The 27,915-nt window shown below is 49.0% G+C and overlaps 1 protein-coding gene across 6 annotated transcripts; it reads right to left on the bottom strand.

Moving 5' to 3' along the window:
* Window positions 1-947: 947 nt before the first annotated feature.
* Window positions 948-27,773, bottom strand: C2CD2L (C2CD2 like). 6 transcript variants are annotated; one of them, XR_007709103.1, is made up of 22 exons: window positions 25,645-25,893; window positions 22,151-22,246; window positions 21,631-21,750; window positions 19,016-19,126; window positions 18,070-18,183; window positions 17,491-17,608; window positions 17,204-17,327; window positions 16,595-16,659; window positions 15,877-16,004; window positions 15,413-15,584; window positions 14,584-14,685; window positions 13,836-13,969; window positions 13,079-13,361; window positions 11,395-11,601; window positions 3,645-3,704; window positions 3,491-3,545; window positions 3,138-3,273; window positions 1,723-1,778; window positions 1,515-1,574; window positions 1,312-1,385; window positions 1,181-1,230; window positions 948-1,083 (listed from the first exon to the last, which is right to left on the bottom strand). XR_007709103.1 is itself a non-coding variant. In XM_050715033.1 (17 exons), exons 1-17 carry the CDS (start codon window positions 25,891-25,893, stop codon window positions 3,270-3,272), a joined length of 2,142 nt encoding a protein of 713 aa, XP_050570990.1. In that variant the 3' UTR covers window positions 2,891-3,269. The 6 variants fall into 6 exon arrangements, 5 of the variants coding, with proteins under 5 accessions (XP_050570990.1, XP_035411602.1, XP_035411601.1 ...); XM_050715033.1 differs by lacking the exons at window positions 948-1,083; window positions 1,181-1,230; window positions 1,312-1,385; window positions 1,515-1,574; window positions 1,723-1,778 and having other exon boundaries at window positions 2,891-3,273; XM_050715034.1 differs by lacking the exons at window positions 948-1,083; window positions 1,181-1,230; window positions 1,312-1,385; ... (4 more) ...; window positions 3,645-3,704; window positions 25,645-25,893 and adding exons at window positions 7,065-7,619; window positions 26,294-26,425; window positions 27,649-27,773.
* Between the last annotated feature and the right edge of the window lie 142 nt (window positions 27,774-27,915).

Here is a 27,915-nt window from a genome sequence, read left to right as displayed (position 1 = left end):
GAATGCACAGCAGCCCCAACAGGGATAATCACACACTTATCCTCTACAGATGAAAAAGGTGACCCTGCTCAGTCTCTCCGTAATACTGCGCTTATGCAGTCAAGCCCCTTGCGATGCGTACTGAAGCTTTTTGTGAAGCCTCTGGACAGTTACGCAAATGGCTTGATATATCTAGAGATTAAAAGATAACCCAAATAAAAAGGAAGCATACCCAACCATTTCCCAAAAACAAGGTAGCCGGCAACACCTCCTAAACATACCTCTATTGTGTGAATTCCAAGCACTTCACATCTAGAAGGCTTCAAGGTCTAAAGACTCTACAGCCAGCCAAACCGCAGGCAAAAGCTCCAAAAATAGAACAAACTGTCCCTAACCCTGAAAAAGACTACACCTTACACGCCTACTGCTGCTGTTTTCAGATACATGCTTACACAGGGAGCTTCGATGATACTTATCTCCTAAACCCTGCTCCATCACTTTGCCACCAACGTTATAACTTTGATAATATTTGCCTTAATTCTGCAAAAATTCATAAGGGACCCAGAACCACAAAGCAAACACACAAAGTAACATTGCCATCCTATCCGTAAGCACGCTGTAACAATTACTCACCTGAATAAGAGCTGCATGCAATACAGGCACCTATTACTAGATTGGTTTACTCTAACAGATCCTACTAGTTGTTACCTCACAAAGATGTGCGTACCGGTCTCTACTTGGAAACCCATCAGTCCATAGACTCTGACCCACTTAAAGACCCCTGCAACTGACTGAAGGAAAACCAAAGCACTTACCCCAAAGTGCAGCCCAGGCAGAATGAGCTCTCTGAAGGGATGCCTGTGACTCAGTTACCACTAGGCCCTGCCTGGAACCCAAAGCCAATCACCTGAAAAAGGGGAGGGGCAAAGCACAAGAAAGTAGAAAGAGGAGAAGCAGCAGCTGTGGTTTATTTATTTTTGCTTCAGCTTTGAATATTGAAAGCTTTTCTCCTCTACAACACCTGTCTCAGGAACCAAACAGCATTTGAGTGACCTGCTTTGCTCCTGTTCTGAATACTATCACAGCCCACCTTGCCTGTGGCACCTGATAAACAGAAGAGAAAGCAACCACTGCAGCAAAAGCCACAGCACCCTCAGGACAGTTACTCTCATCTGCTCCTTTACCTCAGCTCCTTACCTACCCCACATGGCAGATGCTTCCACCCCTTCTCTGAAGCCACCTATAGCTCCTCTAAAAGAGAAACTGGAATTTTACTCTATTTGATGTAGTAAAATAACTGCAGTCACAGCCACAGCCAAAAATAACAGCTACCTCTGTTCACTCACCAGAGTCGCTCCAGAGATAGCTCGGGTCTTGACATCCTGTACTGCACACTGTGTTTCAGCCTGAACAAAGGAAAACACAGTCAGAAGATAAACGTTCAGCTGCCAGCATTAGCACCCATCCCTCAACAACATAAGTGACCCCATATATAATGTTATCGTTTCAAAACAGCAGTCCACTTGCCTCTGTACCTGGAAGTTAGATCCAAGCTCGAAAGGAACAGCCAGCATCACCCACGCCACCTGGGAATACTAAAGGACAAAATGACCACTGTGCTCGCAAGCGACCACCTGCCACACTGCTCCTCTGTCCCAAACAGCCTCACCTCAGACCCTCAGAGGGAAACACCTGAATGTCTTCCCTTCGGATAAGGGATGACCAGGCTGACAACACTCTCACCTTCCCTCACTGCTCCGTGACATGGGGATTTCCCTGTCCAAGACTGCACGAAGTACCTGCAGAGACAAGAGTAAAGCACACCCTGAGGCACCCACCTCACAGCCACAGCGTACCTGCTGCAATACCTCTCTCTTCCCAGCTCCTTTACTTCAGCTGCTCACCAGCTCTGAGATTCTTCGCTCATCACAGCACCGCGGCAAACTCTGCCCGGGCCACACAACACACACTGCACAAGCTACATTGTTTAAGACACACGAGGTGGAACATTCCTGCCCAACAATCAGTGGCATCGCACAGGAAGGATGCCACACGCTCCTAGAAACCAAACCTACCAGTCCTGAACAGCTCCCCTGCCAGACAACTCCCCATCTCCTCCTGCCAACCACGCTCAGCACACACACTATTTGCCCCTCAAAAAACAAAAAGTAAGAACATACACACACAGAAAAAAAAACAACTGAGCTCCACAAATGCCAAAAAGCCATGCGCACACAGCAGCCCTGGCAGGGGTATTCACAGACTTACCCTTTACAGATGAAAAAGGTAATTCTGATACAACCCTGCTCAGTCTCTTGGTAATACTGCACCTACGTGGTCAAGCCTCTTGTAGTATGTAATCAAGCTCTTTTTAGTCCTCTGGAGAGTTACACAAGTGGTTTGATACATCTAGAGATTCAAATAAAACCCAAAACCAGATGCATATCCCACCATCCCAAAAACAAGCAAGCCAGCAACCTCTGCTACATATCCCTCTAGTAAGTCGATTTCAAAGCATTTAAAATCTAGAAATCCATAGACTCCAATCTGCCCAAAGACCCCTGCAACTGACTGAAGGAAAAACAAAGCACTTACCCCAAAGAGCAGCCCATGCAGAATGAGCTCTCTGATGGCATACCTGGGGCTCATATACCATTTGGCCCCGCCCAGCACCCAAACCCAATCACCTGGGAAAGGGGAGGGGCAAAGCACAAGAAAGTAGAAAGAGAGCAGGAGCAGCAGCAGCTGTGGTGTTTTTTGTTTTTTTTGTTTGTTTTTTTTTTTAATCTGCTTTAGCTCAACAGCATGCGGAGTGCAGACAAGAGAACTGGGGTGTTTCTAGAAGCAACAATCCCCGTGCTTTTGCTGCAGCTTTGAATATTGAAAGGACGCTATGACCACGCAAGTAACTGAAATTTTTTCAGCGGGAATTAGCTCAAACCTTTCTTTTACACAGCATGAAAAATCTAGGAGCATAACAGATTACACGCCAAAAAAAAAAACTCAATGCCATGTAATAACATCACTGGCAACATAAATCATGTACTTAAGTAGGCTACCTGAAAACCAAAAGACTATGCTGATGGGTCAAAACACACTACAGGACACTGGATCCTGGCCCTCTGCTGCACCGACTTAAAACCCATCCTCACACTCACCAAGGCACAACCCCAGCCCAAACACAGACACAGCATTTCAGCCCCAGCGTGCCTTTGGGAACTGCTGGAAAGCAGGCTTCATCCTCAGCGAGGCGTGCTCAGGCTACGCAGGGTGGGGCTTCAGGCTCCTCTTCACCTACCGAGGAAGAGCACCATCAGGAACTGCCACGCCAGACCACCTTTTTCCTCTACAACACCTGTCTCAGGAACCACACAGCATTCAAGTGACCTGCTTTGCTCCTATTCTAAAGACTATCACAGCCCACTTTCCCTGTGGCACCTGATAAATGGAAGAGAAAGCAACCACAGCAGCAAAAGCCACTCTCATCCGCTCCTTTACCTCAGCCGCTTACCTACCCCACACGGCAGATGCTTCCATCCTGTTCTCTGAAGCCACCCATAGCACTTCTAAAAGAAAAACTGGAATTTTACTCTATTTGATGTAGGAAAATAACTGCAGTGACAACCGCATCCCAAAAATAACAGCTACCTCTGTTCATCACTCACCAGAGTCACTCCAGAGGTAGCTCGGGTCGTGACGTCCTGTACTGCACACTGCGTTTCCGCCTGAACAAAGAAAAACACAGAAGATAAACATTCAGCTGCCAGCATTAGCACCCATCCCTCAACAGCATAAGTGACCCCATATTTAATTTTATCATTTCAAAACAGCAGTCCACTTGCCTCTGTACCTGGAAGTTAGATCCAAGCTCGAAAGGAGCAGCCAGCATCACCCATGCCACCTGGGAATACTAAAGGACAAAATGACCACTGTGCTCGCAAGCGACCACCTGCCACGCTGCTCCTCTGTCCCAAACAGCCTCACCTCAGACCCTCGGAGGGAAACACCTGAACGTCTTCCCTTCGCTTCAGATAAGGGATGACCAGGCTGACAACACTCTCACCTTAACCCTAACCCAAACCTTAACCCCTAACCCTAAAAGGGCCGTAACCCTAATCCCCTTACCCCTAAATCTAACGCTAATCCTAACCCTTACTCCTAACCCGGGCAACACCGCGCTTGCGCAACGTCGCTCAGCCTGCAGTACCGCCGTTTCGCCAGAGGGGGCGGCAGAGGGCGTCTGGGCTCTACCGCTCATGCGCAGCTCCCGACAGCCTGCAGTTCCGCTTTTCGGCCAGAGGTGGCGGCAGAGAGCGCCTGGACGCCGTTGCGCATGCGCTTCGCCGCTCAGCCTGCTGTTATTTATTTCTGGCCAGCAGGTGGAGGCAGAGGGCGCTACTGCGCCGCACCAGCGCACGGGCCGCACCGTTGCGCCTGCAGTACCGCTTTTCCGCCAGCATGTGGCGGCAGGGGGGCGCTACTGCGCTCGTCCCGAGGACGGCAGGCACAGCTTCCCAAACCGTCTCCCGGAAAACCACAAATGAAAACGGCAGAAAAATGCACCCCACGCCGTCTCGGGGAGGAAATAACTGCCCTGAACAACGTGCCGCTCCCGGCTGGGAAGCTGAGCGGCGGCAAGGTGAACAACAGCATTTTTTAATAGGACAAAAAAGGCCGGGAGATAATAATAACGAACCCAACGTGGCCAACGGGAAGCTCAGAACTCCCGGCTTGCTGCGGGACAAGACGCTCCAGGCGGCCTGATACTGCGGACACGGCGGAGCCAGCGCCGGGCTTCCCGACCTGCAGCCCGGCGCCCGCAGACCCGCGCCTGCGCCGCAGTGCCGCCCCCCCCCCCCAGCGCTTTCCCTCCGCCAGCCGCTCCGCCTGCAGTACCAACATCTCGCCAGCAAACGGCGGCAGATAGGCGTCGCGGAGCCAAGAGCGCGTCCGCGTCGCCGCCCCGCCTGCAGTACCGCTTTCTGGCCAGGAGGTGGCGGCAGAGGGCGCCACCGCTCCCGTGCCAAGAACGGTAGTCACGGCTTCGCAAAGCCTTCTCTCTTTAATGGAAGCAGCGGGAAACATGTGGAAAGCCACACGTGAAAACGGCAGAAAAATGCACCCCGCGCCGTCTCGGGGAGGAAATGACTGTCCAGAGCAACGTGCCGCTCTTGGCATGGAAGCCGAGCGGCTACGCGGAGCTACACTTCCCGGCATGCCCCGGAAACCAACGTGACCGATCGGAAGCCCGGAGTCCAAAGACCACAACTCCCGGCATGCTGCGGGGCACGACGCTCTCAGCCGCCGACTCCGCAGAAGTCCCGGAGCCCTCAGAGCGCTCCCAGAGCGGCTGCGCGGCCCCCCCCCCCAACCCGTTCCGTTCCACCCCCCCACCCCCCTCCCCGGGGGGAGCGCCCCGTCCCCCCTCCGCCATTCCTCCATCCGGGGGAACAGTGACCGCCTGGAGCCAGAGCCTGCAGGCTGAAGATGGAGGGGGGAAAAAAAAATAGGGAAAAGGGAAAAGGCTGCAAGAAGAGAGGGGGGAGAGAGGGACAGCCAGCCACCCAGAGGGCTATAGAGAGAATCAACAAGAGAGGGAGAAGTACGGCGAGATTAAGAGAGAGAAAACAGGAAGAGCCAAAATGTACATCACTTGCTGAAGGCTTGCAGACTGTAAACTCGTGTCTGGTTTCAGCAAAAAGGGCTGTTCAGAGGTGACAATCTTACAAAACAGGGCTGCAGATCCACTGCTGCTCCGGACTTCTACAGTGATCAATGGCCCACACACAACACTTCAGCAGCTGTGAAGTAAGACTCACGATCAAGTTTTCATTTCCATGTGTTTTAATAAGTTAACAGGTTCAGCCATTACACAGCAATGGAATTCTTCAACATTTACAAAGTGGCAAGAACTTCATTCATTTACTCTGAATTAAGTCATTTTATTTTCATCTCTTAAGTAACTACACAGTTCCTATTTTTGTTTTCCTTTAAACAATCTGGGGTTAAAATAAGCCACCCAGAAAGAAGGTATTAAAGTACAAAAAAAATAATACAAAAGCACACAAAAGGAGGGGTGCTAATTCAGATTCAGCATGGGTATTTGGTCCAGTGCCTCTACAAGCAAGGACAGGTGGTACGGAGCAGTTACGCTTGTAGAAAGAGCTGTGATTCTTACACGTAGACAAAGACCTTTTCCAGAAGTTTGACCACCAACAGAACTGTTACTCTATCATTACACTCACCATGAACTAGGGGCAGGGAAGGGAGAACAAGGCAAAAGACTCCAGAACACGCAAATACCATCCACCCAACGGTCAAGCATCTCACCAGCTACCCAGTAACAACCTCTCTACAGGATTAGCAAACAGGAAACGAGAGTAGCTGTCACATGAAGCAGCATCTCTAAAAACAAATCGAAAAATAAAACGAAGAACACTTTTTAGCATACACACTGACATACACACAGATCTAGTGTAGAAACAGGACGTGCCTCTTACACTCACATCGGTGTGAAGTTTTCATGACACTCCCCTCCCCTGAACTGCTTTCCAACCAGCTGGAAAGAGTCTCCACCCTCTCTCGCCCACTTCAGCCAAATCTGCCTAAAAACCCATCCTCAACTACAAAAGCATTTTGAGGGCATTCGCAGGTGCAGTATCTAGATTGTCTTTCTCAAGTTGACCTCTGGGGAGGTATATCAGGGTTAGAAATATTTCGTGGATACCACAGAGGCTCCTAAGGCCATTCGCCCGGCCCACTAACTGACCCTGTCCATTCACTTTGCAGTGTGATCGGTATTCACAGAAAACACACCGTTCACAAGTACATGCAAACACATATGCATGTATACAATCCCTCTTCCTTTGGATTGTACATGCTTTGAACCTCCTCTCCAAATCATGGAACCATAGAATGTTTTAGACTGGAAGGGACCTTCAAGATCATCTAATTCCAACCCTATCACCTGACAAAGAGTCCCTGTCCTACCAGGCCTCAGTCAAGTTCCACCACATTAAAGCCTACAGTACCCCCCCCCCCCCCCCCCCCCCCGAAACGAGGTTTTGCAGTCCCCTTCATTCACATGAATGTTTTTTCTCTCTCTTTAATAGGCTACAGAATCACAGAATACCCTTTGCAGGCAGATGCTAAGGGCTTTTCAACAGGAAGGTTCTTAAAAGCCTTACCAAAACAGGGAGAAAGGGTGTGTCCAGACAACTATAGTTACAAGCATACAGCTAGAGCAATCTGTTTTTTTTCAAAGAAGTGAAAATACATGGTATATGTAAATCCTAACTCTGTTCAGCTAAAACACCAGGGAGAAGAAAAAAAAGTATACTTTGGCTTTATTTAAGTCACTCTTTCTACTTGCGTAGCCAGCAATGAAACGTTGCATTTGGAATATAGGCTCACATAAGTAGGCTGAACTCTTTCAGAAGCATCTCTTTGTTTAAGTCCACCGCTCTGACACTCCTCTTCCCCCACATATTTGGTCAAGGATCAATTTCATGAGGTGCAAATATTGAGCCTGCCCTTAAGACACCAATGGCAGATCTTTTGAGTCCAAAAAGTTAGATGGCAGCCCCTGCTGCACACTGTTGTTACTCTGGGGTCCCAGTCCTTATGAAATACCACAGACCCTGCAATGGCACCAAGGCGAGGGCATGAGTACCCACAAGAAGTTAAACAGGGAAAAGCTGATTGCAAACACCATTTCTTTTGTTTTAAAGCAGAAAGCACAAGCAGTGACTGAATACAAACAGATTTTTTATACATCAGTTTTATGAGTGAAAACTCCATGGGACCTTCTCTACAGTTTCTGGAGACCAGAGACTTCCATGACCTTCCCCTTCCTTTTGAGAAAGTTAGGATATTAGGATACAAGAATCGTTTCTCAGGCCGATAATCACATCTCCCCTCAAGGTGGATTTGTTACCATTCTTGGCTTCAGTAAGTCAGGAGATTCACACATGCTCACATAGCCAGGACTACAAAAAAAACAGACACTTAATACTTTGGAAGACAAAACTAACCTTGCACGAGAGAAAGGAAATCATGTACAGATATGAAGGATGGATGCGTTAAATCAGTAACGTACCAAAAGTAAAATACTCCAAGTGCACACAGTTGTGCCATTCTCCCTTGCCCCACTGTCCTTCAAACACCAGCTTACCCAAATACTCTGAAAAAAATATTCTGCACTCAGAGAAGATTTTGTAGGAAATTAAAAGGCTACAATATCAGTCCTACACTGTAGAACTTTGAGGAGCAATGATGTGGCAGAAAGAAAACATAAGCAGATGCAGGAATTAATGTTTGGGGATATACTCCATCTGAACTTGACAATAACCCTTTCCGCTGCAAGCCAGATATCTAGCCAGATACAAACTTTCATATCCAATATACTGCCTGTGATAAAGAGCGCCACCAAAAATTCAAGGGAGAATACACAATCACTATTGTGCACCCTGTGTACCATTCATTCCATGGACAACAGCGCAGGATATTCCAAATATTTCCGACAGGTCAAAGCTCAAAATCAAAAATAGTAATTCCATTGCCGCTCATTAGCAGCCATATCCTGGAGTATCCCACAAAGTGGGAACAAGTTCAGTAAGGCCCATGGATGTATTCCAGGAATTGCCCATCTTATGCAGCTAGAAAAAAATCCTCAGTCCCCTTAGGCTGGTGAGGAACTCTAGTTTTGGCTTTACTTCGAGCTTTCCTATCACCTCCTTCCTGCAAGGTAGAGCAAACTATTCTAGTTAAAAACTAGCTAAGCGTTTACCAGAGGAGAACCTCACTGACATTTTCCAGTGACCAAGTGCCAAGAAAGGCAGCACTTGCTATCCCTCACAGCCCTTCTTACACACACAAGTCCCAAATTCACATTCCAGAAGTACAGGTGGGAGCCCTGGGCATTTGCCAGCAGCAACTCCATGCCAAGGTAGCTCACACTGCTCGTGGTTTTAAAGAACATGTGAATATTAAAATAGACTCACAGAAGGTCCAATTATAAATCTGTAACTGAAAAGCTGCTGGCTCTTCCTAAAGTTCCCTTCAGTTCAAACAGCCATTTCTAATGCAAGGTTTCACAGCCATCCCACTAGAGAAGTGGCGCTGTCTAGGGTCAGCCAGCACATTTAAGAAAGAACAACGACAAAAAACAGAGTGTCAAGTAATGTTAGTGACAGAGCGATGGTGCAAGAGAGAACACCCAACTGGAACCAAACCCTGAGGCTCTGGGAACAAGGGCACACCTGTGAATGACAGTGCCACAAATGACTCCCCAACCAACCTGGAGAAGGAAGGCTACAACAAACCAGCAGCTGGATCACTAGAGGCCAGCCACAGACTGCCAACTTCCAGAAGTGGTACAGCAGGAACTATTTACTTGCATCAAGGAAAATGATTTTTGGTGAGAAAGGGCAAGCACTCTGACATCTGTAGTGCACAATGCAGCTCGCTACTGAAGACATAAGGGTCTAGCCATAGTACCATACGGACAAGTAAAGAAACAAAGGATAAACTATATGAAAGAGCTTGGGGATAACATAAAGACTTCCAAACCAGAAGAAATAGATGGAGAAGTTCCTGGTCAGCCAGCTAGAACAGTCCCATTTATCTGGCATGTCCAACCTTGTAGGGAACATACAGTTTCAGAATGAGAATCCTTTCTTCTTTTGACATACATCAGCACTTTCAATCCAAGCCCCAGGTGACTCTGGCCTTCCCAACTTCCTGATACTTTTGAGATGCACTCTAAAATTCCTGCCTGTAAATTGTTTCACAACGGCATACCAAACACATTCCAGTCTTTGGAAATAGCACATGGCCTTATCAGTAACCCAGGATTTGTCCTTCTGAATAACACAATGCATTGTATCACAAACAATTTCAGAGTACTACTACTTTTCCAATTGTGTTGCATCTTAAATGAAGTATAGCAACAGCCCCCACGTCAGGAGGTATTTTAACAGGAGAGCAGAGCTAAAGAACCCAGCCAGGCTTACATGATCTCTCTACCATATTTCTTTTCCTCCCCTTTGACCCATTTCCCTATCTCTACAGCTCTGCAGAAAAGCAAGAGCTTCCATTCAAACAATCTACTTTAACAATTAATACGCATTTTTCTAAGAAGTGTTGCTACACTCATCCAAATAGGGCCTCTTGGGATATTCACAATGCACGTCTTTCAAGAGACTGGAAAAACATTCATTTAGAAGGGCAGATTCCTCCTGTGCAAGCAGCTGATTTTTCCCCCCATGCAGCTCTCCCTCAAAAAACACCCGCTGCAGAAAGGCCCACACTTTAAACATAGAGGATAACATTTTCTAGAAGAAGGTTAGTTCACACGCCATCAAGAAAGGCTTTTTACTACAAGAAATGCCTTTCATCAGTGAAAACATGTAAGCTCCTCACTCATTACACCACACAGCCTCAGGTTCCACATCACACTGCCCTTTCGCTAGCATTGCCACGTTCCTCACTATTCATCCCCAGCACGTCAGTCACTGGAGTTAGAACCGCTAAAGAGAACTACAGAACTGGACCATAGCCTCTGTTTCCCCAGTGCCCTACCAGAGATGGCCCTAACCACCTACAAGGACAACAGTTCCACTTGTACAGGAAGATGGCTGGTACAAATATGTAGCATGGCCCCTTCCCCACTCCAGAACATAGATAAAGAAGCACCAAAAGCAGCAAACAGATGTTCTTGCAAGGACTTGGTCTTCTGCAAAAACTCATCTAGCGGTTAAGGTTTCCTCCTTCTTAGACTCCTTTCTTCATCAGTATAGCACAGAAAAAAGGCACCCTCCACACCTTCTGAAACGGAGACCATTCCAACAGCTGATCTGGGTGGGGAACAGCAGCTTGTTCTGCTCACAGCACATAGCCCAGGAATGCACACATCATCCCACACCACACCTCAGTCACGTTACAGCCTCTGCATCGAGAAGGAGCAACAACAGAATGGCCAGCAACTGCACCATTCTCTCTCAAGAGCAGAATGGAGCAAGGCTACATTCCGCAGCTCTTGAAAATGCAGGTAACTTGGCAGTTTCTCAGTTTTTAACTCTGAGGCTGTCACTTGAAAGGTCCCAGGAAGCACCTAGTGAGGCTGGACAGCTATACAGAGTCACTTCTGCAGCTCCTGGGAACCCCAAGGGGATTAGCATGCCTGCTGGATTTTTTTGGGGAGAGCATAACAGTCAGAGAAGGCTGTGCAGTCTCAGCCCTGGGTACACTACCTTTGCTCCCCAAACAGTGTAAAGCACTGGGGTGTCTTCCCTCTGCCAAGGTTGGAAGGAACTGGACTGCAGAACTCAGATACCATGGAGTGGGAAGACAAAAGACTAAAATAGGATTTCTGTATAATCTTTCCAACCAGCATCTCCCTCCTTCAGTTCTCACCTGTTGTGCTGTCGTTAGCTTTAGGTTTGGATTTAGACTTGAAGGAGAAGCGTTTGATGAGGCGGTGGGAGAAGCTGCCGGCTTTCTTCTTGCTGGCAGAACTAGTGGTGACATTGGACAAGTCATCATGTGACTGGCTCAGGCCGGCTTCCTTCTGCTTGGTCTTTCTCCTGAAGATGAGCTTGGTACCACTCCGAAGAAAGCTAACTGCAAAGACAGAAAAGAAGGAGATGGAAACCACAATGGGATCCTGCCCTGGCAAGTCTCAGGGGCAACAAATGCACCGTGTCATTTGGCCACTCTCATACAAGAGGCAGGAGACCTCTTTTGGCCTGAGCAGCAAAAGCACACAGCAGGTCAGCGAATCTCAGCTCCCAACCTCAAGGCAAAGTCTACATTCAGGGCAGACTGCAATACCCACAAGCTGTTTCACTAAACGCTGGCACGTGTCCTGTACGTAAACGTCCTTTTATGCAGCAACATCCTCACTTTAGCAGAGTCATGGAGAATTGTAACTTAAAAGGTAAAATTGGTGTGAATGGAAAATGAGTGGGAATGTCACAGTGTGGAGACACCAGCAGGAACACACAACAGTGAAAAGGCATCTCAGACTAGACTGTCTCAAGAGCATCCAGATTAGTTGGTCATCAAGCCCTCAGCACAGCTGCCTGTACTTTCACAAGCTGTCCAAATCTGGAGAAAAATAACAGTGATGGCTCCAGGTGATAAACCGAGGCAGGACAGGATGGAGATGCTGATCACTGCCAGCACCAAAAGGGTACAAAAAGCCATATCCAAAACCTGCACATTATTCAATGCTACAGCAGCATTTCCTACAGAAAAGGGGTTTTGGTTTTCTTCTTCCTTCTTTTCCCTGCCCACCATGTCTCTTGTGGATCTGGGCCAGACACTTTTTCACCCACTGACATGCAAACAAAGGATCAACACAGTTCACACTGTAACAAGGTACAATACCCCCCACCCCCCCCCCCCAAAAAAAAAAAAAAAAACCTGCCCCACTCTCATTCTGAGAAATTGAGATCTGGGGCTCACTTTTGTTTAGTAGCTAGTTGTAACTAGCTGTAGTTAGCTGTAACTGTAACAGCTTCAAGCAAATAAATCCAAGGCATGCAGTCTGCCTAAATGATGCAACCCTAGAAACTCCAAAAAAACATCTCAGTCAGGGCAGACCTGCCCCACAATTTAAAATCAGGGAGTCTGTGCGGACATCCTATGGTGTAAGAAGAGCTAGCTACTTTGATGCTAATGGAGAAATAGGGAAGGCATTGAGGTCCACACAATCTGCTATTGGGCAGCCTCTGTTTCTGTGCCATAGCAGCATCAGAATTCGGAGGAGGAATCACTATTTACAGACATGGGTCTGACGTGCAAACAAGGGAGTCAAAACAGGGTCTTGGGAACGTGCAAGCTACAAAGGGCTTCCATCTAAGACAGCACACAAACCATAAAGCGTACGGGAACCGGGTAACTGCATAAAGGTGTTTGAAACCAATTCAGCAGGGAGCATAGAAGATATGTGGGCTCTTCCAGGGCTCCACTGGAAGCCACTCTTCACCGCCCCAAAAGCTGGCTGCAGACCCTTAACTCAGGGCAGGGAACTCAGCTGTCACTTTGTCCTCAGGCACAAGCTGACATTAGCTACTGTACCCTAGTTCAACCTCACCTTTGTGATCTTTCAAGCTCCTGGTCTCAAGGGCTCCTGTGGAGCCAGTTTCAGATTCAACATCTTCCATGGATGGTCTCTCAGAGATGTCTGATCGCGTTGTCTCATCCAGCTCCTGACTGGCCCCTTGTCCTGATGGCGACGCTTCCAGCAGCTGTGACGATTCAGTGGAATCATGCATCTGGTCAGCTGCACTCACCGCCCCAGAAGCCCCATACACTGTGGCCTCCATGGATGCAGCATAACCCAGAGAAAGTGCCATTTCATCTTGAGCAATAGGTACCTGGAGGGGGTTAAAAAGTCAGACAGGAAGGCAGAGTCTAAAGGATTGCATTTGTCTCCGATTCTGCTCATCAGTGCTAAAAAAGCACAGATGTGCAGCGGTCACTTTTTGCTGAAACATACTGGAAGATATCTGATTCCATGGCATTTTGCAGCACTTCCCTCTCTCACATAGGAAAGTCCCAGGATAACTCCTTACATTCTCCATGAGGTTCCCAAATGACTAATGCAAAAGCTTCCCTTTCTGCTGCCAATGCTTTGTGAACTTCCATTGGCAGCTGCCCTGCAGACTGGCGAGGTACCTTTGACGGGAAGCAGCGACAAAATGCAAGGACGCAGCAAAAAGGCTCTGCTGAGCAAGTCCTCTGTGCTGGTACTTTTCCACACCATTCCCTACAGAATAGGGTGGTTTTACACAGACATCCATAGAAATAGCCTCCCAGACAGGAAATGGAGCCCCCTAACTGCCAGAGACCTTTGAAACTCCCGAGATGATCAGCGTGCTACGTTTTGTTGGGGTCTTCTTTGCGGGCTTGTTATTTGTCTCAGTTAGCTGCCTGATTGCCGTCTCAGCCACCGGATCCAAGCCATTAGGCATCTGGCTGTCCCCTGAGCAACAAGAAAGATACCAACACTTGAAGTAGCATCCTTCAGCACAGGGAAGAGGTTACTTGCTGACCATGATGCTTTTAACAGGCGACTATGTGTAAGTGAAGGTAGAGAACAGTATTTATTACAGACTTGCCCAAACAAACTAAAAGAAGAATGCTCTGTAGAGCTCTCAAGTCTTTCAGGCACCTGTGAAGTTTGAAGTTCCTAAAGGCATATCATTAAAATACCATTCCCACCTCCCACTTAAGAAAGATTTCCAGAGACTCCCAGGAGGTCTCACAGCCTCAGCCACAAAGCATCCAAAGAGCTGCAGCATTCTATTTCAGAGACACACAGAGATGCCAAGTACAATATGACCAAATCTCATTGGCTCCAGAGAACTTAGGGATGTTCTTGTCAAGCAAGGAAACAGCCATAGTCATGGACCAGAGAGCCACGGTGGAATTTCTTTTACCTGCCCTCCTCCTTACCCTCTTCACTCAATCACTCGGACTTACTCTTCTGCAGCAAGTGCAGATGAGTTCAAAGACCCACATTCAGACAGACACTCTTCAAGAAAGGCTAAGGAACATCATCGCTCCAGTAGGAACTTCTGACTTGCAAGCACTTACTGCTACTGCTGGGCAAAAGGCTGCGAGGACAGCTGCTCTCCAAAAGAACCGTTGTCTTTTTTTCAGTCACTTCCACCTTGGATGGTGATCTTGAGGGTGAATCTTCATGGTGAAAGACAGGCAGAGACAACAGTAAGTGGAGATGAGGTTTAGGCAACTTCATCACCGTATTGTGCCCCATCCCTCCCTCCCACCCCCCGCAGAGAGCCTGCAGAGTCTGCTGCCATGAGGCTTTGCAGCACTGAAGTTGCAAGAAGCCTATTGGAACAAGACATGCGAAGCAACCCTGTCACAAGGCCCTGCTTGTGCTGTTTCCCAGCCCTGCCTCACAGAATATCCAGCACCACATTAACCAAGACATCAAACAGACACTGAGCAGCACCAACCACTAGCAAGCAATGTCAACGTGTTTTCAAGCCTGTGATCAGTACATAGAGCGTAATTTATTTAGCAGTGATGAAAAAAGAGGAAGAAAGCCAAAACACGTAGCACAACATCACGCAGAAGTTATGCAACACCAGTATACACAGGTCAGTCCTGCCACCAAAAGATGTCAGAGAGGCTTGTCCCTCTCACAACTCTCCCCAGCTGGGCTACATCAATTCCCTCCCTCAAGGCTACATACTAGTCTCCAGACAGCCACAAGACATTAGTAACTGAGAAGCCAAAAGCACCGCCCCCTCATCCAATACTTAAGGTGCGAGTCCACAACAACCACAACATACGATGGCAAAACAGTTTTACTGCTGCCTGCGTAAACAGACTCAGGAATATACCCCACCCCACCCCAAACCACCTTTACAAGACTCCTGCCTTAGGGCAGCCTCACCCAGCTTGCAGTCGGCCTTGGGCCGGGACTGAATTGTGGTGACAGTAGTCACGATCGTGCCATCAGGCATGATGGTCCGGTCCATCTCCACCTTCTTGGTGGGGGTGATGCTGGTACGCAGAGATGTGGCGTGCTGAGCATTTAGAGATGTAGAAGAATCCTGGTATAGCAGCTACAAAGGGTAAGACACAGCTCAGAGGGGGCTCTCCTCCTCTCAGTAGTAAAGGCAGGCGATATGGATGACAAGAGCTACCCCTCCAGGCACCAAGGAGCCATTCTCACTACAATGTCAGCCAAACAGAGGAAAGCTCAGGGACTAAGGCCAAGGTGATACACCTCCTCAGCCTAGGTGTCTGTTGGTCCCCTGCAACAAGCGCAGGCCTAGCAATGCTGATTTCCAGCTAGAGCCTCGCATTACAAATATTTCCAGGTCATGCATTCACAGAGCTTGGTTGCCCGCTCACCTCCACTACGATGCTAGCTTCAGCAGCCAGTGACTGCCCAGCTCCAGGGGCCAGAGAGCAGATCTGTCTCCCGGATGGCCGTTTGCTCAAAGGATCAAGCAAAAGAGTAGTATGTGCCAGCAGCACATCTGCAAGAGGGAAGAGGAGAAAAAAAAAACACCACACAACTTCAGCACCTCAGACCTCTCACAAGCTCCCTGTGCTTTTGGAAAGTGGTCCCACAGGCCAACAAATCAGATCCCCTTGGCTCCAGTAGCTCCCAGATTCAGCAGAGGAGGCTATGCTTTGCACAAATTAACCACATTAAAGAACCTGGGCTTTTGTGGCCTCCTTCAAAAATAGGTGCTGTAATTAGTCCCTAGCTGACTAAAAATCACAAGACTTAAGAGCCCTTTGCACTGTTCTTCCAATACCTGGTGGCAAATATCTGCATCCCTCTCACTGCTTCTAGGTTAGAAAGTGCAGGCCATGGGAACCTCCCAGGTACCAAAAAGGTCACTAAGAGCCTTTAACTAAGAACAACAGACTTGAGAGTTACTTCACCCAGTCAAAGGCTCAAAAAAAGTTGGATACAAAAACCCTGTGCAGATATCAGATATAATCCTGTTCATAATACATCATAACTACAAAGAAGATCCACAGGCTCAAAGCACAGCAAGTCCCTTAGGCCTTTCTGTCACCTTGTATTAGAATCCATTTTATGGCCTCCTGTACTTACCTTCACCTCTGCCACTGTTCCCCAGCACCTGTAGCTTCAGCTCCTTACTTCTAGGTCCCAACTCACTGTTGAAACAAAAATAGATAGGCTGCTATTAGGCAGTCTTTGCAAAATTACCACAGAGTAAACAAGACTATTATATATTTTCCCTCCCACAAATCTCACAACCCTCATCATCTTTCCAAAGCTCCTGTAAGTGTGCATTATTTTGGAGGACACAATAAGGGGCAGCAAGCAAGAAGAGGAAAACTCAATTTATGTCCTATGCAGGGCTGCGCAGGCTGTCAGGGCAAGTTAAGATGGCAATCTGTCTGGAAGGCAGATAACTCCAGGGCAGGCCTCATGCTCCCACACTCCCCATGATCAGCACTTCCGTCCATCCAGTTAAAACACACACTGTTCAGGGAAGCAGGACATAACATGCACATGAGTTGGGGCTGATCACTGGAACTCACAGACCAGCACACAGGCAGCACAAACACACACCACCCTACTGTACAGACATCACCTCCACACCACCTGCATCAGTTACTGCAGAGTGGTAATGACACCCAGAGACTACGCCAGTCTGCCTCCACTGCAACAACCAATAGACCAGCAGGCACTTACAGAACGAGCTCCTCATTCCACTCCATCTCTGCAGCAGTGCCGGCACTGCCAGCTGTCACTGGCCTCATCCATTTCTGCTGCGGGGGACTGTCTAGCTCTACGACACAGCATATCTCCTCAACTCCTGCAACAGAGAAAGCGAGTACATGTGTACCTGTCAACATACAGCAGAGTTTAGTGGACACGTATGCATATTTCCATTCAAAGCCACCCAAAACCTCCACGCACTCTAACCTCACCATTTCTGCACTTCCCCTGCTTCAGATGAACCATGTTTTCAGGCTTACCTCCCTTTTCCTGGGAGCCCAAGTTCAGCACGTGAAGATTCCGTAGTAAAAGCTTTGAACCTAAAGGGCCTGCTACTACACCGGATGGGGAATCCCGAGTCAATTTACTGCTGGATACCTGAGGAATGATGAGAGGAAGACTGACACCTTTGACATTCTCGTCAGCAGACAGTGGTAAGACACACGGCATTTGTGCTTGCACCTCCCAAGTGCTCCTCATGGGAATACCCACAAAGCCATCCAGAGATGCTGCAGGCCCCCCAAGCTACAAACCTTCAGTTAGCCCCCATCTTACTTAAGATATGAAATTTAAGGCAGACAGGAAAAGAGACAGACAGGAATGAGCTTGCTGGCTACTAGAAGGGGAACTGAAGATGCCTATACTGCTGACGGTCTGTCCCACTCTAATTCTCCCTGCTTCCCATGCCACAATACCCCAGTTCCTATGACGGCACAGCCAGGGTTGTGGCTGTTGCTCAGAAGTGAGACTTAGCCCTCGGATTCCTGCCTAAGTCTCAGCCCTCAGAAGCACCCCAGTGCACAGTGTTCGAGGCATGAATATCGCAAGGAGAGTCTTACCGCACCAGTTCCTGCGGTGCAGGCTTTCAGATGTACCATCAAGGCTGGCTGTGTGCTGACAATGGTATCCTCAATCAGATCCTTTATGGTAGACAGACCCACACTCCCATCATTCTTCTCTCCACAAATCAAAAGGAAACACAGGAATGTCATAACGAGGCAGATACATTTTCTCCTTATACAGGTACAACTGCCTCTCAAGCCTCTACACAGCCTTTCTCCCAGTAATACCCTCCCATATACTCTTCCTCTATCCTGTATGCCTCCTCCTCAGTGCTTAAGCTTTGCTGTAATAGCTGCAGGCAATTATAACCTGCATGAACTGCATGAACCAAACTGACCTTTTACATCTGTAGTCCATCTATTACGAATTTTGACAATAAAGCCTTCAGAGTTTGCCACATCATCACTGCCTCATGAGATGGTACTACCACACCTTCACAAGAACAGCTAAATTCCTACATCTACTCAATATAAGGCAACAAGGGTGTCAATAAAACTAACAAACAGAACTGTTTGGGGCACAGAAGCGCAAGCACATTGGTGTTCAGCTCATCAAGTCACTAATACCTATAGCTTCTGCACACTATACAACTCCAAAAAAAATACCCCAGCTCATTTTGCAGCTACGCATTTGGCAAAAACAGCAGGAGAACCTACATAGACTGAAAGCCTTTTTTGCTACACAGACTCTATTCAGAGTTCAGATGTAAAGAGGAATTCGGTGAACAGGCAACATTACTGCTTCAGCTCTCTGAAGGATAAACTCTTAACATAGCTGAGCTAGTATTGATTCCAGGGTGAAAGAATCCCCTCCTTGCCACAGAAGGGCCACAACACTGAGCTGTCAAACTCTCTCCTTTGCAGCGGCCTTCTTCCTGTCTGCACACTGTTTCCACCCCTCCTGCCCTTCCTCTGCTTGAGTCCAGTTTCCCCATTTGCTTACCTCACGAGGTTGAAATCTTGGAAGAACTGACAGATTCAAGTCTGGTCTGTCCTTGAATGTCCATGACACCAGGAGACCCTCATTCTGTATCTCCTCCAAGTGGATCTCCACCTGACCCAGAACAAATATGCAGTCAAGAACACTGTTTTTATCAGGCACTTTCTACCCTGTTTCAAATTCGTCAACACAAAGGGCCCCACGCCAGTCCGTGCAGCAACTGAAGACAGCAAGTAAGAACGTACGTGGTCCTGGGCCTCTGAGAGTAACGAAATGCAGAAGTTTCATCACTTCATACTCAGACCCAGCTTTCTCACTGCCTTTGGAAGCCCAGACGCCAGTCAGAGGCGAAAACTATGTTATTTCTTTGGTCAAAGACAGAGCCTGCAGGACAATCTGAAAGAGCAAGCTGGGTACCAATACAGGATATTTGCTGAGCTACATCTATTAACCACCACCAAACATACGCACAGCCATTTGTAAGTCTCTAGGAGACGATCTGCGCCTGAAAACTCATCCAGGTCACCAACAGTCTGCAACAACAAACCAGACTGTACAGCATTCTGTAGTTCAGTTCAGAAGTTCCGCACCCACGCAGAAAAAAGGCATCATTAATACAGAAACAGAATGACAGAGGAAGAACTCCTGACTCAGCATCTCCAGTAAAAACAGCGTAATGAAATTTAACATAGCTCAAAAATAACTGAAAGACAAGCAACTTTTGAACATTTTTTTAACACGAACATCTAAGGTCATCTGTTGAAAGCAACAGATCTGGGACACAGTAGTCAAATAACTAACCGACACGAGGTGTACAAAAGAGCCAAGACATTTGGGACAAATGGTACTTGAAGTATTCTGACCAGCAGACATACATTTCACCACGCAGCAGCAAGATCTCGATTAGAATACCCCATGCAATTTCCTACAAGAACGATCAACACAAAACTTCAGGAGGCACAGACAAGAAGACCTAGAAAATTCCAGTGAGTAGAGAAGCAATTTGACCAGGTTTGACAAAGACCACCTAGCCTCTACAGACTAAGCAAAGATGAAAAAGTGATGGCAACTGCCAGCCACAACTAGATCAGCAGCAGGCACGCTACACACCAAGGAAGGAGAGAAGCTATTCAAAGGAATGAGGAACAGAGCCACAAGAAGAAACCATCATGATCTGATAAACTTACTTGGAAAATTTTAGTAAAGCTTTTTGAAAGTAAATGAATTCTATAACGAACTTTCAACTGTCTGCAGTAGCATTGGACTGGCCTCTACTACTCCACATTTACTTCTGCTTCCACTGTCTCTGTGTATAGTGTCAAAGATCAAGCAATATCCAAGCAAGATACCACCAAGAGCAAGAACCCCTTCTGCATGAGGGGAAAACAAAACTCTGGAGAAGCAAAGCCAACCAGAAAGAAACTATGGAGTTAGCACCCACTTCACTTTCACAGTTTATTTTCCAGAAAAAAACATCTCTATCTCCAATATTCAATGCAGAAAAGATGGGAGTGCTGATCGATGCTTGGCTGAACGTGAGCCAGCAGTGTGCTCAGGTGGCCAAGAAGGCCAACGGCATCCTGGCTTGTGTCAGGAATAGTGTAGCCAGCAGGACCAGGGAGGTGATCGTCCCCCTGTACTCAGCCTTTGGTGAGGCCGCACCTTGAGTGCTGTGTTCAGTGTTGGGCCCCTCACTACAAGAAAGACACTGAGGCCCTGGAGCGTGTCCAGAGAAGGGCAACAAAACTGGTGAGGGGTCTTGAGCACAAGTCTTATGAGGAGCAGCTAAGGGAGCTGGGGTTGTTTAGTCTGGGGAATAGGAGACTCAGGGGAGACCTTATTGCACTCTACAACTTCCTGAGGGGAGGTTGTGATGAGGAGGGGGTCAGTCTCTTCTCTCAGATAACCAGTGATAGGACTCGAGGAAATGGCCACAAGATGCGCCTGGGGAGATTTAGATTAGGTATCAGGAAAAACTTTTCCTCTCAAAGAGTAGTCAGGAACTGGAACAGCCTGCCCAGAGAGGTGGTAGAGTCACCTCGTGGTGTTCAAGAAGCACCTGGACAAGGTGCTACGAGACATGATTTAGTAGCTTAGTGGGTAGTATTGGTGACAGGAGGATGGTTGGACTAGATGATCTTGTAAGTGCTTTCCAACCTTGTGTTTCTATGATTCTACGAAGATCTGAATCACGAACTTGTGAATGTATTTAGGGGAGTTCCTGACATGAAAATTATTTCTTACCATGGATTTTTTTCTCCCACACCAATAACAGGACAAAACAGTATTTGGACATACACACAGGATGTGTCTTTCCCTATCCATTGCACTGCAAGGGATTTTGAACTCTGGACCTTTGCTTTTTAAAGAAGTGCTTAAAAACATTGCCACTCCTCGAATCTCTCTGATCGTGGATTTTGCTACAGTGACGTTACATACCCAAGATCTGCAGTATAATGCTCAGTAAACAGGACTCAGCACACTTATCAGGAACATTTGCCTCCCTGCCAAACATTAGCAATACCTAGATTCTCCTTCTAAAACAAGGCCTCCTTCCTCCATCAGCGTAGGGCTAGGTAAAAGAACAAATTCAATGGCAAACTTTTTACAACCATTACCTGGGCCTGCAGCAGAGACAAAGTGACATGATACGTATCCACAGAAACAGCAGCTGGGGACTGCTGCGTTACAGAGACAGGGAATTTCACGGCTTCTGCAGACAGATGGCAGTAAAGCACCTATAGAGAAAAGAAAGCAAATAGGTTTATGACCTTGGTAATAAGCAGAAGCAAGATGGCAAGACCTATAAAAGCAATAGGTAAGGTTGACCCATTGTGGCAAGAAAACATCAGGCTTACTGTCAGCTCCAGTTCTGTACTGCAAATCTGCCATTTAAGACTCCATACATGAGGCAATAAGGATGTATCAGTGACAGAAGCTCTCTTCTCTCCACTGCACTACCCTGATATTCAGATTCAGCATCCCTACACCTCAGCTCTACCCGCTCTTGCAGAGCCCACGGATGTACAGCCCCAGAACTGCAATCTCTATCACACAAGTGTTGGCAGTCTCTGTAGAACATGCCATCAGTCGACAGAGAAACCCCACATGCTATAATTCAGAACAGCAAAGCCTTACCATGCTGCAGTCCGACTGGCCTTTGCACGTCACACAGCTTATATTTGCTGCTGGTGGTAACTGAGGACCCTCTTCAAATGTGATTTGCACTGAACTCTATGAAAATAGAGATCCGTTAGTTCCCGCTGGTCACAGTATCCCAGGCAGTTTCAAAGAAGATAACCAAGTCTAACATAGGGCCCCAGGGACATTCTGGTCCATTTCCGTGAATCCTACCAGCACAGAGACATCCACAACACAACTCTACCCTCCCTGACTCCTCTCAACACAGACTCCAGGCAGCTCTCCCTGTGATCAAGCCTCTAAACTGAAATGCTCAATGGAGAAATGGGCCGCTCCCCACTGCCAGCTGACAAGCTTTTGGACAACGGGACCACAACTCTTCAACCCCGAGCCTCCACTGCCTCCCCATACCCAGCACTGAAGAAAGGGCGAGGACAGCAAAAATGTAACTATCCCTCACTGTTAACTATCACCCCAGCCTTCACATGTAGGCTAAAGTCCCTTGCAGTCCTGTACTGTCTTGGGCATTTTCTCATTTCATAATAGTTATACCAGCCATTTCCTCTTCTTGCCAGCCTCCTCCACCAGATCTGCATGTTCACCTTCCTAGGTCAGTCCAGGGTATCAAATCAGTCCCTTCTCTCCACGACCAGAGGACTTCCCGTCTCACCATAGCCTCACCTCGTCAGTACGCTTTCTATTTCAAGAGTACCCAGAACTCCAGTTTCATGCTCATCAGTTCTCTTCTTTCTTTCATGCGCCGGTCTCCTTCCCCTTTCCCCATTAAGTTATCATCTGAGTAACACATACCTTGCCCATACTTAAGCTCTCCATCCCCAAGAACACTCTGCCAAGCACAGCACCCAGAAAGCTTGCAACAAATCTGTATCAGAACAGGCATCATCTCACTTCTTCTTGGTCTCCTTGCCTCTCTCCTTACAGCTCCTTCTCTCTGCTTGGTCAGTCTAATCACAGAACCATCTAGGTTGGAAGAGACCTCCAAGATCACATAGTCCAACCTCAACTAACTTATCAATAGGGCAGTCTATTCCAATGTCACAGATGACCCCAATACAATCACAGCTCAAACCTGTCAGGGAGGCCAAGACTCCAGAGGACATGCACCTTAAAAGAGGCAAATACGCTCCGCAATGCATTACACTTCACTTCTTGTTACAGGTCCCAATGAACTCACTCTAGCCAACCCAAGAGCATCCTCTCCCCTCCATTTTCATCAAGCACCAACGCTGGTCACTTAACTGGACACTGTTCACCAGTCCCCATAGACTTTTCCCCATAGACACGAACGGGGTGGGGGGGTGTCACCAAGTGTCACTCACGACAGCAGGTCCCCTCAATATAACAAACACTGCGTAGGAACAAACATGCTTTCAGTCACAAAATAAAGAGCTGGCTTCGAGAACTCTAGACCTGCAGGATCCACAGTGTTTCAGCTTACACATAATAAATGAACCAAGCATATCCTGACATTCAGAAGTTTTCCACAATGAAAGGAAGCACCTTTCCAGTATGCAGACCTCAAGTTCAACACTGGACCTGACTATTTGCACAACTAGGGTAAAATTGAGAAGAAAAGGGATGGGAAAAGGGAGGAAGGAAGGCAAAAGAAAGCGTTACAGCAGCTGATGTTAAACACCAGGTCAAGATTCTTATATCTTACCCGACTATCAAGGGCATAGTCTCACAGTGCACAATCTAGTCTTGTTTAATTCCAGACAAAAGATTCAGTTTCAACAGCCTGCAGCAAGTAGTCCTACAGCAACCTTACACAGTACCACCTTCTCATTCTTGTACCTCATCCTGTAAGATCAAGTACATCATCTAACCAATACCTAACTGGACTATAACTCACAATCAGTCCTACCTTATCTCATAAAAGTCAGGCTTGCAATACAGATGACTTCTGCCTTTGGTATACTTAAGGGACTGTTTGCTAATAGATTACGAAGAAGGTGTCTGAAGACATTTGTTTCAAGTAGCCAGTAAAAGAAATGGAACACAAACACAACAACAGGGCCAGTCGTGTTTTTCCCCTCCACTTCATTAAAATATCTTACCTTACTTTGAAAGGGGCTCCTTCTCATTTTCTCTGTATTCAACAACTAAGCGCAGGCAATTAAGAATAAACGAAAATAAAAGACAAAGAATCCATGGAGAAGGAGCAGCCAAATTCACAGAAGGAGGCATAGCTTATAGTTTGATAGTCACCTCAATCTTTATCCATATGTCTGGCAGATAAACCGCATGTTTGTGAAAAAGTCCCATTTTTTCATGAACTCTTGGGAATAAAATACTTCATCTATCGAAAACCTGCCAGAGGATAAGCTCATCCTAAAACCAATGTAAAAAACTCTGTTCTCTGACACCATCAGAGCCTACACAATGATATAAACATCTATTTCCCAGTTTCTAATTTTCTAAATACTGCTTAGAACTACTACTTACCCAACTAGATCAAAGGCAGAAAAGAGGCCAGATGCCACTGTACTTCTCTGTTAAAAAGCACAATTTCACTTACTACAGGTAGCAATGAATGAGAAACTACGCTAACTTTTCCAAGTCAATCTAACAAGGCAAAAATGGTGCCATACATAGAGTGGAAAGAACTTAAGGTGGAAATGCAAAAGACTGAATGCAATTAAACAAAGTAACAGTCAATCTGTCAATACCAGTGGCAGTAAGTAATACCTAGCTTTACGGCAGGGTCACTGGTACACCTCAAAACAGGAAGACACAACTTATATAAGACAAAAAAGTTATCATTTGGAAAAGGTCAATTCCCAGATCGATCTGTAACAGGCAGAAAATATAATCTAGAAGGTAAAACCATCAGCCATGTAACAGGTAAGCAATCCTACACAGACAACCCTTTTGCATTCATTCCTGCACAATACTTATAGAAGCTGACTCTATGTATTTTTAATGACAACAAAACTTGCCTTGAGACAAACTACACTTCCACGTAGTGGTCAGCCGTCTCCCCTTGTAGAAGTTTTTTTTGCCTTTTTTTGCAGGCAAAAGCCCTTGCCTTGCCGATAACGTGAGCTGTGAAATTACTTCCTTGTGGAAGGGAAGACCTAAGGTTCAGGCCCCAGACCATTTTAAGCAAAACGTGCTGCCGAACACCTACTTCTCAAAGTTTGTAAAACCACATTATGCTCACATTTAGTTACGCACCCCATCCCTCAAGTACAGAAGACAGCAACACACAGCAGCCCAAAAGGAGAAGATGGCACGCTGAGTGTTTGCCAGCACAGCTCAGCCCAGACCACAGGGTCCCTGACTGGCAGCCCGTTAACGGAGGTTTCCTCGGAGCCCGAGGACAAAGGGGTCGCAGCCCCAGTCGACCGAAGCCTGAGTACCCTTCTCAGCCTCACGGTGATGACTCCGGCTCCCCCGTCCCCCAGCTCACCGCCAACACGACGCCCGGCCCAGCCCGCCCGGGTCCCGCCGCCCGCGCCCCGCCGTACCCCGTGCCGGCGCGCCTGGCTGTTGAGGGCTCGCACCCAGGCCCGCTGCCACTGCTCCCGCAGGGACCGGAGGGCGAGCAGCGCAGCGAGCAGCGCCCGGGCCCCGGCCTCCTCCGCCGCTGGCGCCCGCCGCGGCGGCGGCGCCCACAGGGCCGCCGACCGCCAGTACTGGAGCAGCCAGGCCGCGACGGTGAGCAGCGAGGCAGCGAAGAGCAGCACCAGCGCAGTCCAGCCCGGATCCGGCCCCATGGCGCAGCGCCTCACGGCGGGCCGGGAGGCATGCCGGACGGACCGCCGCCCGGCCCCGGCCCAGCCGCTGCCGCCTCCCTGCAGGCGCGGAGAGGAGAGGATGAGGGCAGGGCCGGGCCGGGCCGCGCCGCGCCGCCCTTCCCCCAGCCCCGCGGCGCACGTCGGCCAGGCTCGGCCCCCGCCGCTCGCGGCCGCCGCCCGGCCCCAGCGGCGCCCCGCGGCCGCCTGCGCACAACGGCGGCGGGAGGCGGACCCCCCCCGGCCCGGCCCGGCCCGGCCCGGCCCGCGCACGGCGCCGCCGTTCCCGCAGCCAGGCCGTGCTCTTCCGGTGCCGGAGCGTGGCGGAGCGCTCGCCTCCCCGTGGCCCGGCGGGGCAGCCTTTGCCGTAGCATGCAGCTACCTTCTCCGTTCCCTGCCTTCCTCTCTGGTGCCCGCGGGCAGGTTCTTCACCCGGGTCCGCACGGCCTTAGCCACCGGCACATCTGTCCAGGCAACCTCGTCGCTGCTGCTGTGAGCCTTCTCTTCTGGCAGCCTGAAAGAGCAAGGCAAATGCGGTCAGGACAATAAGCTCCCCGACAGCCTGTCTCTTGATTAAAAACACCTTTCTCTGAACTACACTCTTTTTCCATCTGTGCTGACTGACACATTCGCCCCAGGCATGCGGCACATTACCCAGCTGGAATCTATTCAGTTACCTGCTCTTAGCTCCAGCCAACCTTACCGTAGAGGGACAGCAGCAAATGCTTTCACCTCCTTTTCTCACAAGTCACGTTCCATGGGGGCACTTCCCCCATGCTTCCCGCTGCTACACCTGCAGGAAGATCTCTGGCCAACCACTCTCTCTGTGCTGCACTTTCTTCCCTTGCAGTAACACCTGTCTGCCTCAAAATTTATTTAAGACTCAGCGACAGTTTACCAGCTTTTACATAAATTCAGTAGACAGCAGACCAGAAAATGCCTCTTTCAGTACAGCAGCAGCTGTCAACCCAGAAAAAGCCATCGGAAACCATCTCAGGTCACCAGGCTTCTTGTAAACACAGACATAGGGCAAAGGAAAATACTTCTTGCCACTACCAGACTTTATGCCTCTGCTGCGTTTTCACCTCCTGCTCAGCGACTCACATCTGAACACAATGTCAGTGGGCAGAATCAGGCCCGTCCTGCCTTTCCAACATAAGCGTTCACCTGAAGACCAGACACCTGTTACGGGTTTCCTGGCATAGAAAGACCTGGAGTAAATTTTTCCTTTTTATTTTTTTTATTTTACTTTTTCTCCCCCAGCACTTCAGGAAATGCCTTGGGCAACAGCCCCGCAGCCCGCTCTCCGTCGCTCGCTCTTACACAGCAAGGCGGTGCCGGGTTCGGAGGCGCTCCCCGGGGAGCCCGTTAACCGCCACGGGCGGCCGAACACCGCGGTGGCGGGCAGGGACAGCGTTGCCCAGAGGCCGCCGGTCCCCGCCGTCCCTCCCCGCGAGCTCCCTCCGTCTGACGGCCGTCTCCGACACCACCCCCAGCCCCCGCAGCTCTCCCCTGCGCCGCCGCCCGCCGGGGCCGCGCACCGCTTCCCCACGCATCGCCGCGAGGCAGCGGCTGTGCCCGGGGAGCCCCGCTGCCGCCGGCGCCCCCCGTCCACAGCGCGGCCAAGCGCATAGGACCGCCGGGGCTCGCCACAGGCAACGTCGCTGACGGAGCGGCCCCTCGCAGCGCCTCGCCGACGGGGCCGACCCGCCTACCGCGGGGGCAGAAGTGACGTACCTCGCGGCGGAGCCGGGGCGGCGCGCGGCTCGGTAGCGCCGAGCCAGCCATGGCGGTTGCGGGCACTGCGGGAGGAGCCGAGCCGGGTGCCGGCCCCCGCGCGCAGCGCTTCCCTTCTCAGGGGCGCGCGTGGCCCCGCGCGGACTCCAGCTGCGGGCACAGGCTCCTCCGCGCGCCCTTCGCGTCACCGAAAGCGGCGCCGACCCCGCTCCCGGCGCCTGAGCGGGGTCCCGCGCCCGTCGGCGGCTCCTGCCAGGGCCAAAGATG

Source organism: Cygnus atratus, chromosome 22, assembly GCF_013377495.2.
Source record: "Cygnus atratus isolate AKBS03 ecotype Queensland, Australia chromosome 22, CAtr_DNAZoo_HiC_assembly, whole genome shotgun sequence".
In the NCBI taxonomy this organism is placed as follows: Eukaryota; Metazoa; Chordata; class Aves; order Anseriformes; family Anatidae; genus Cygnus; species Cygnus atratus.
The sequence above is the reverse complement of the archived record's forward strand: the minus strand, read 5'-3'. Positions and strand labels throughout refer to the sequence as shown.

What these genes read in the sequence shown, in the direction of transcription:
- C2CD2L (XM_035555707.2), bottom strand. Translation starts at nt 25,893, where the DNA reads ATGGGGCCGGATCCGGGCTGGACTGCGCTGGTGCTGCTCTTCGCTGCC. An exon ending in GCCAGTCGGACTGCAGCATG is followed by an intron (nt 21,751 to 22,150) that starts GTAAGGCTTTGC and finishes TTTTCTCTATAG; the next exon opens with GTGCTTTACTGCCATCTGTC. An exon ending in AGCTAACGACAGCACAACAG is followed by an intron (nt 7,620 to 11,394) that starts GTGAGAACTGAA and finishes GTGCCATTGCAG; the next exon opens with GGTCTGTGGTATTTCATAAG.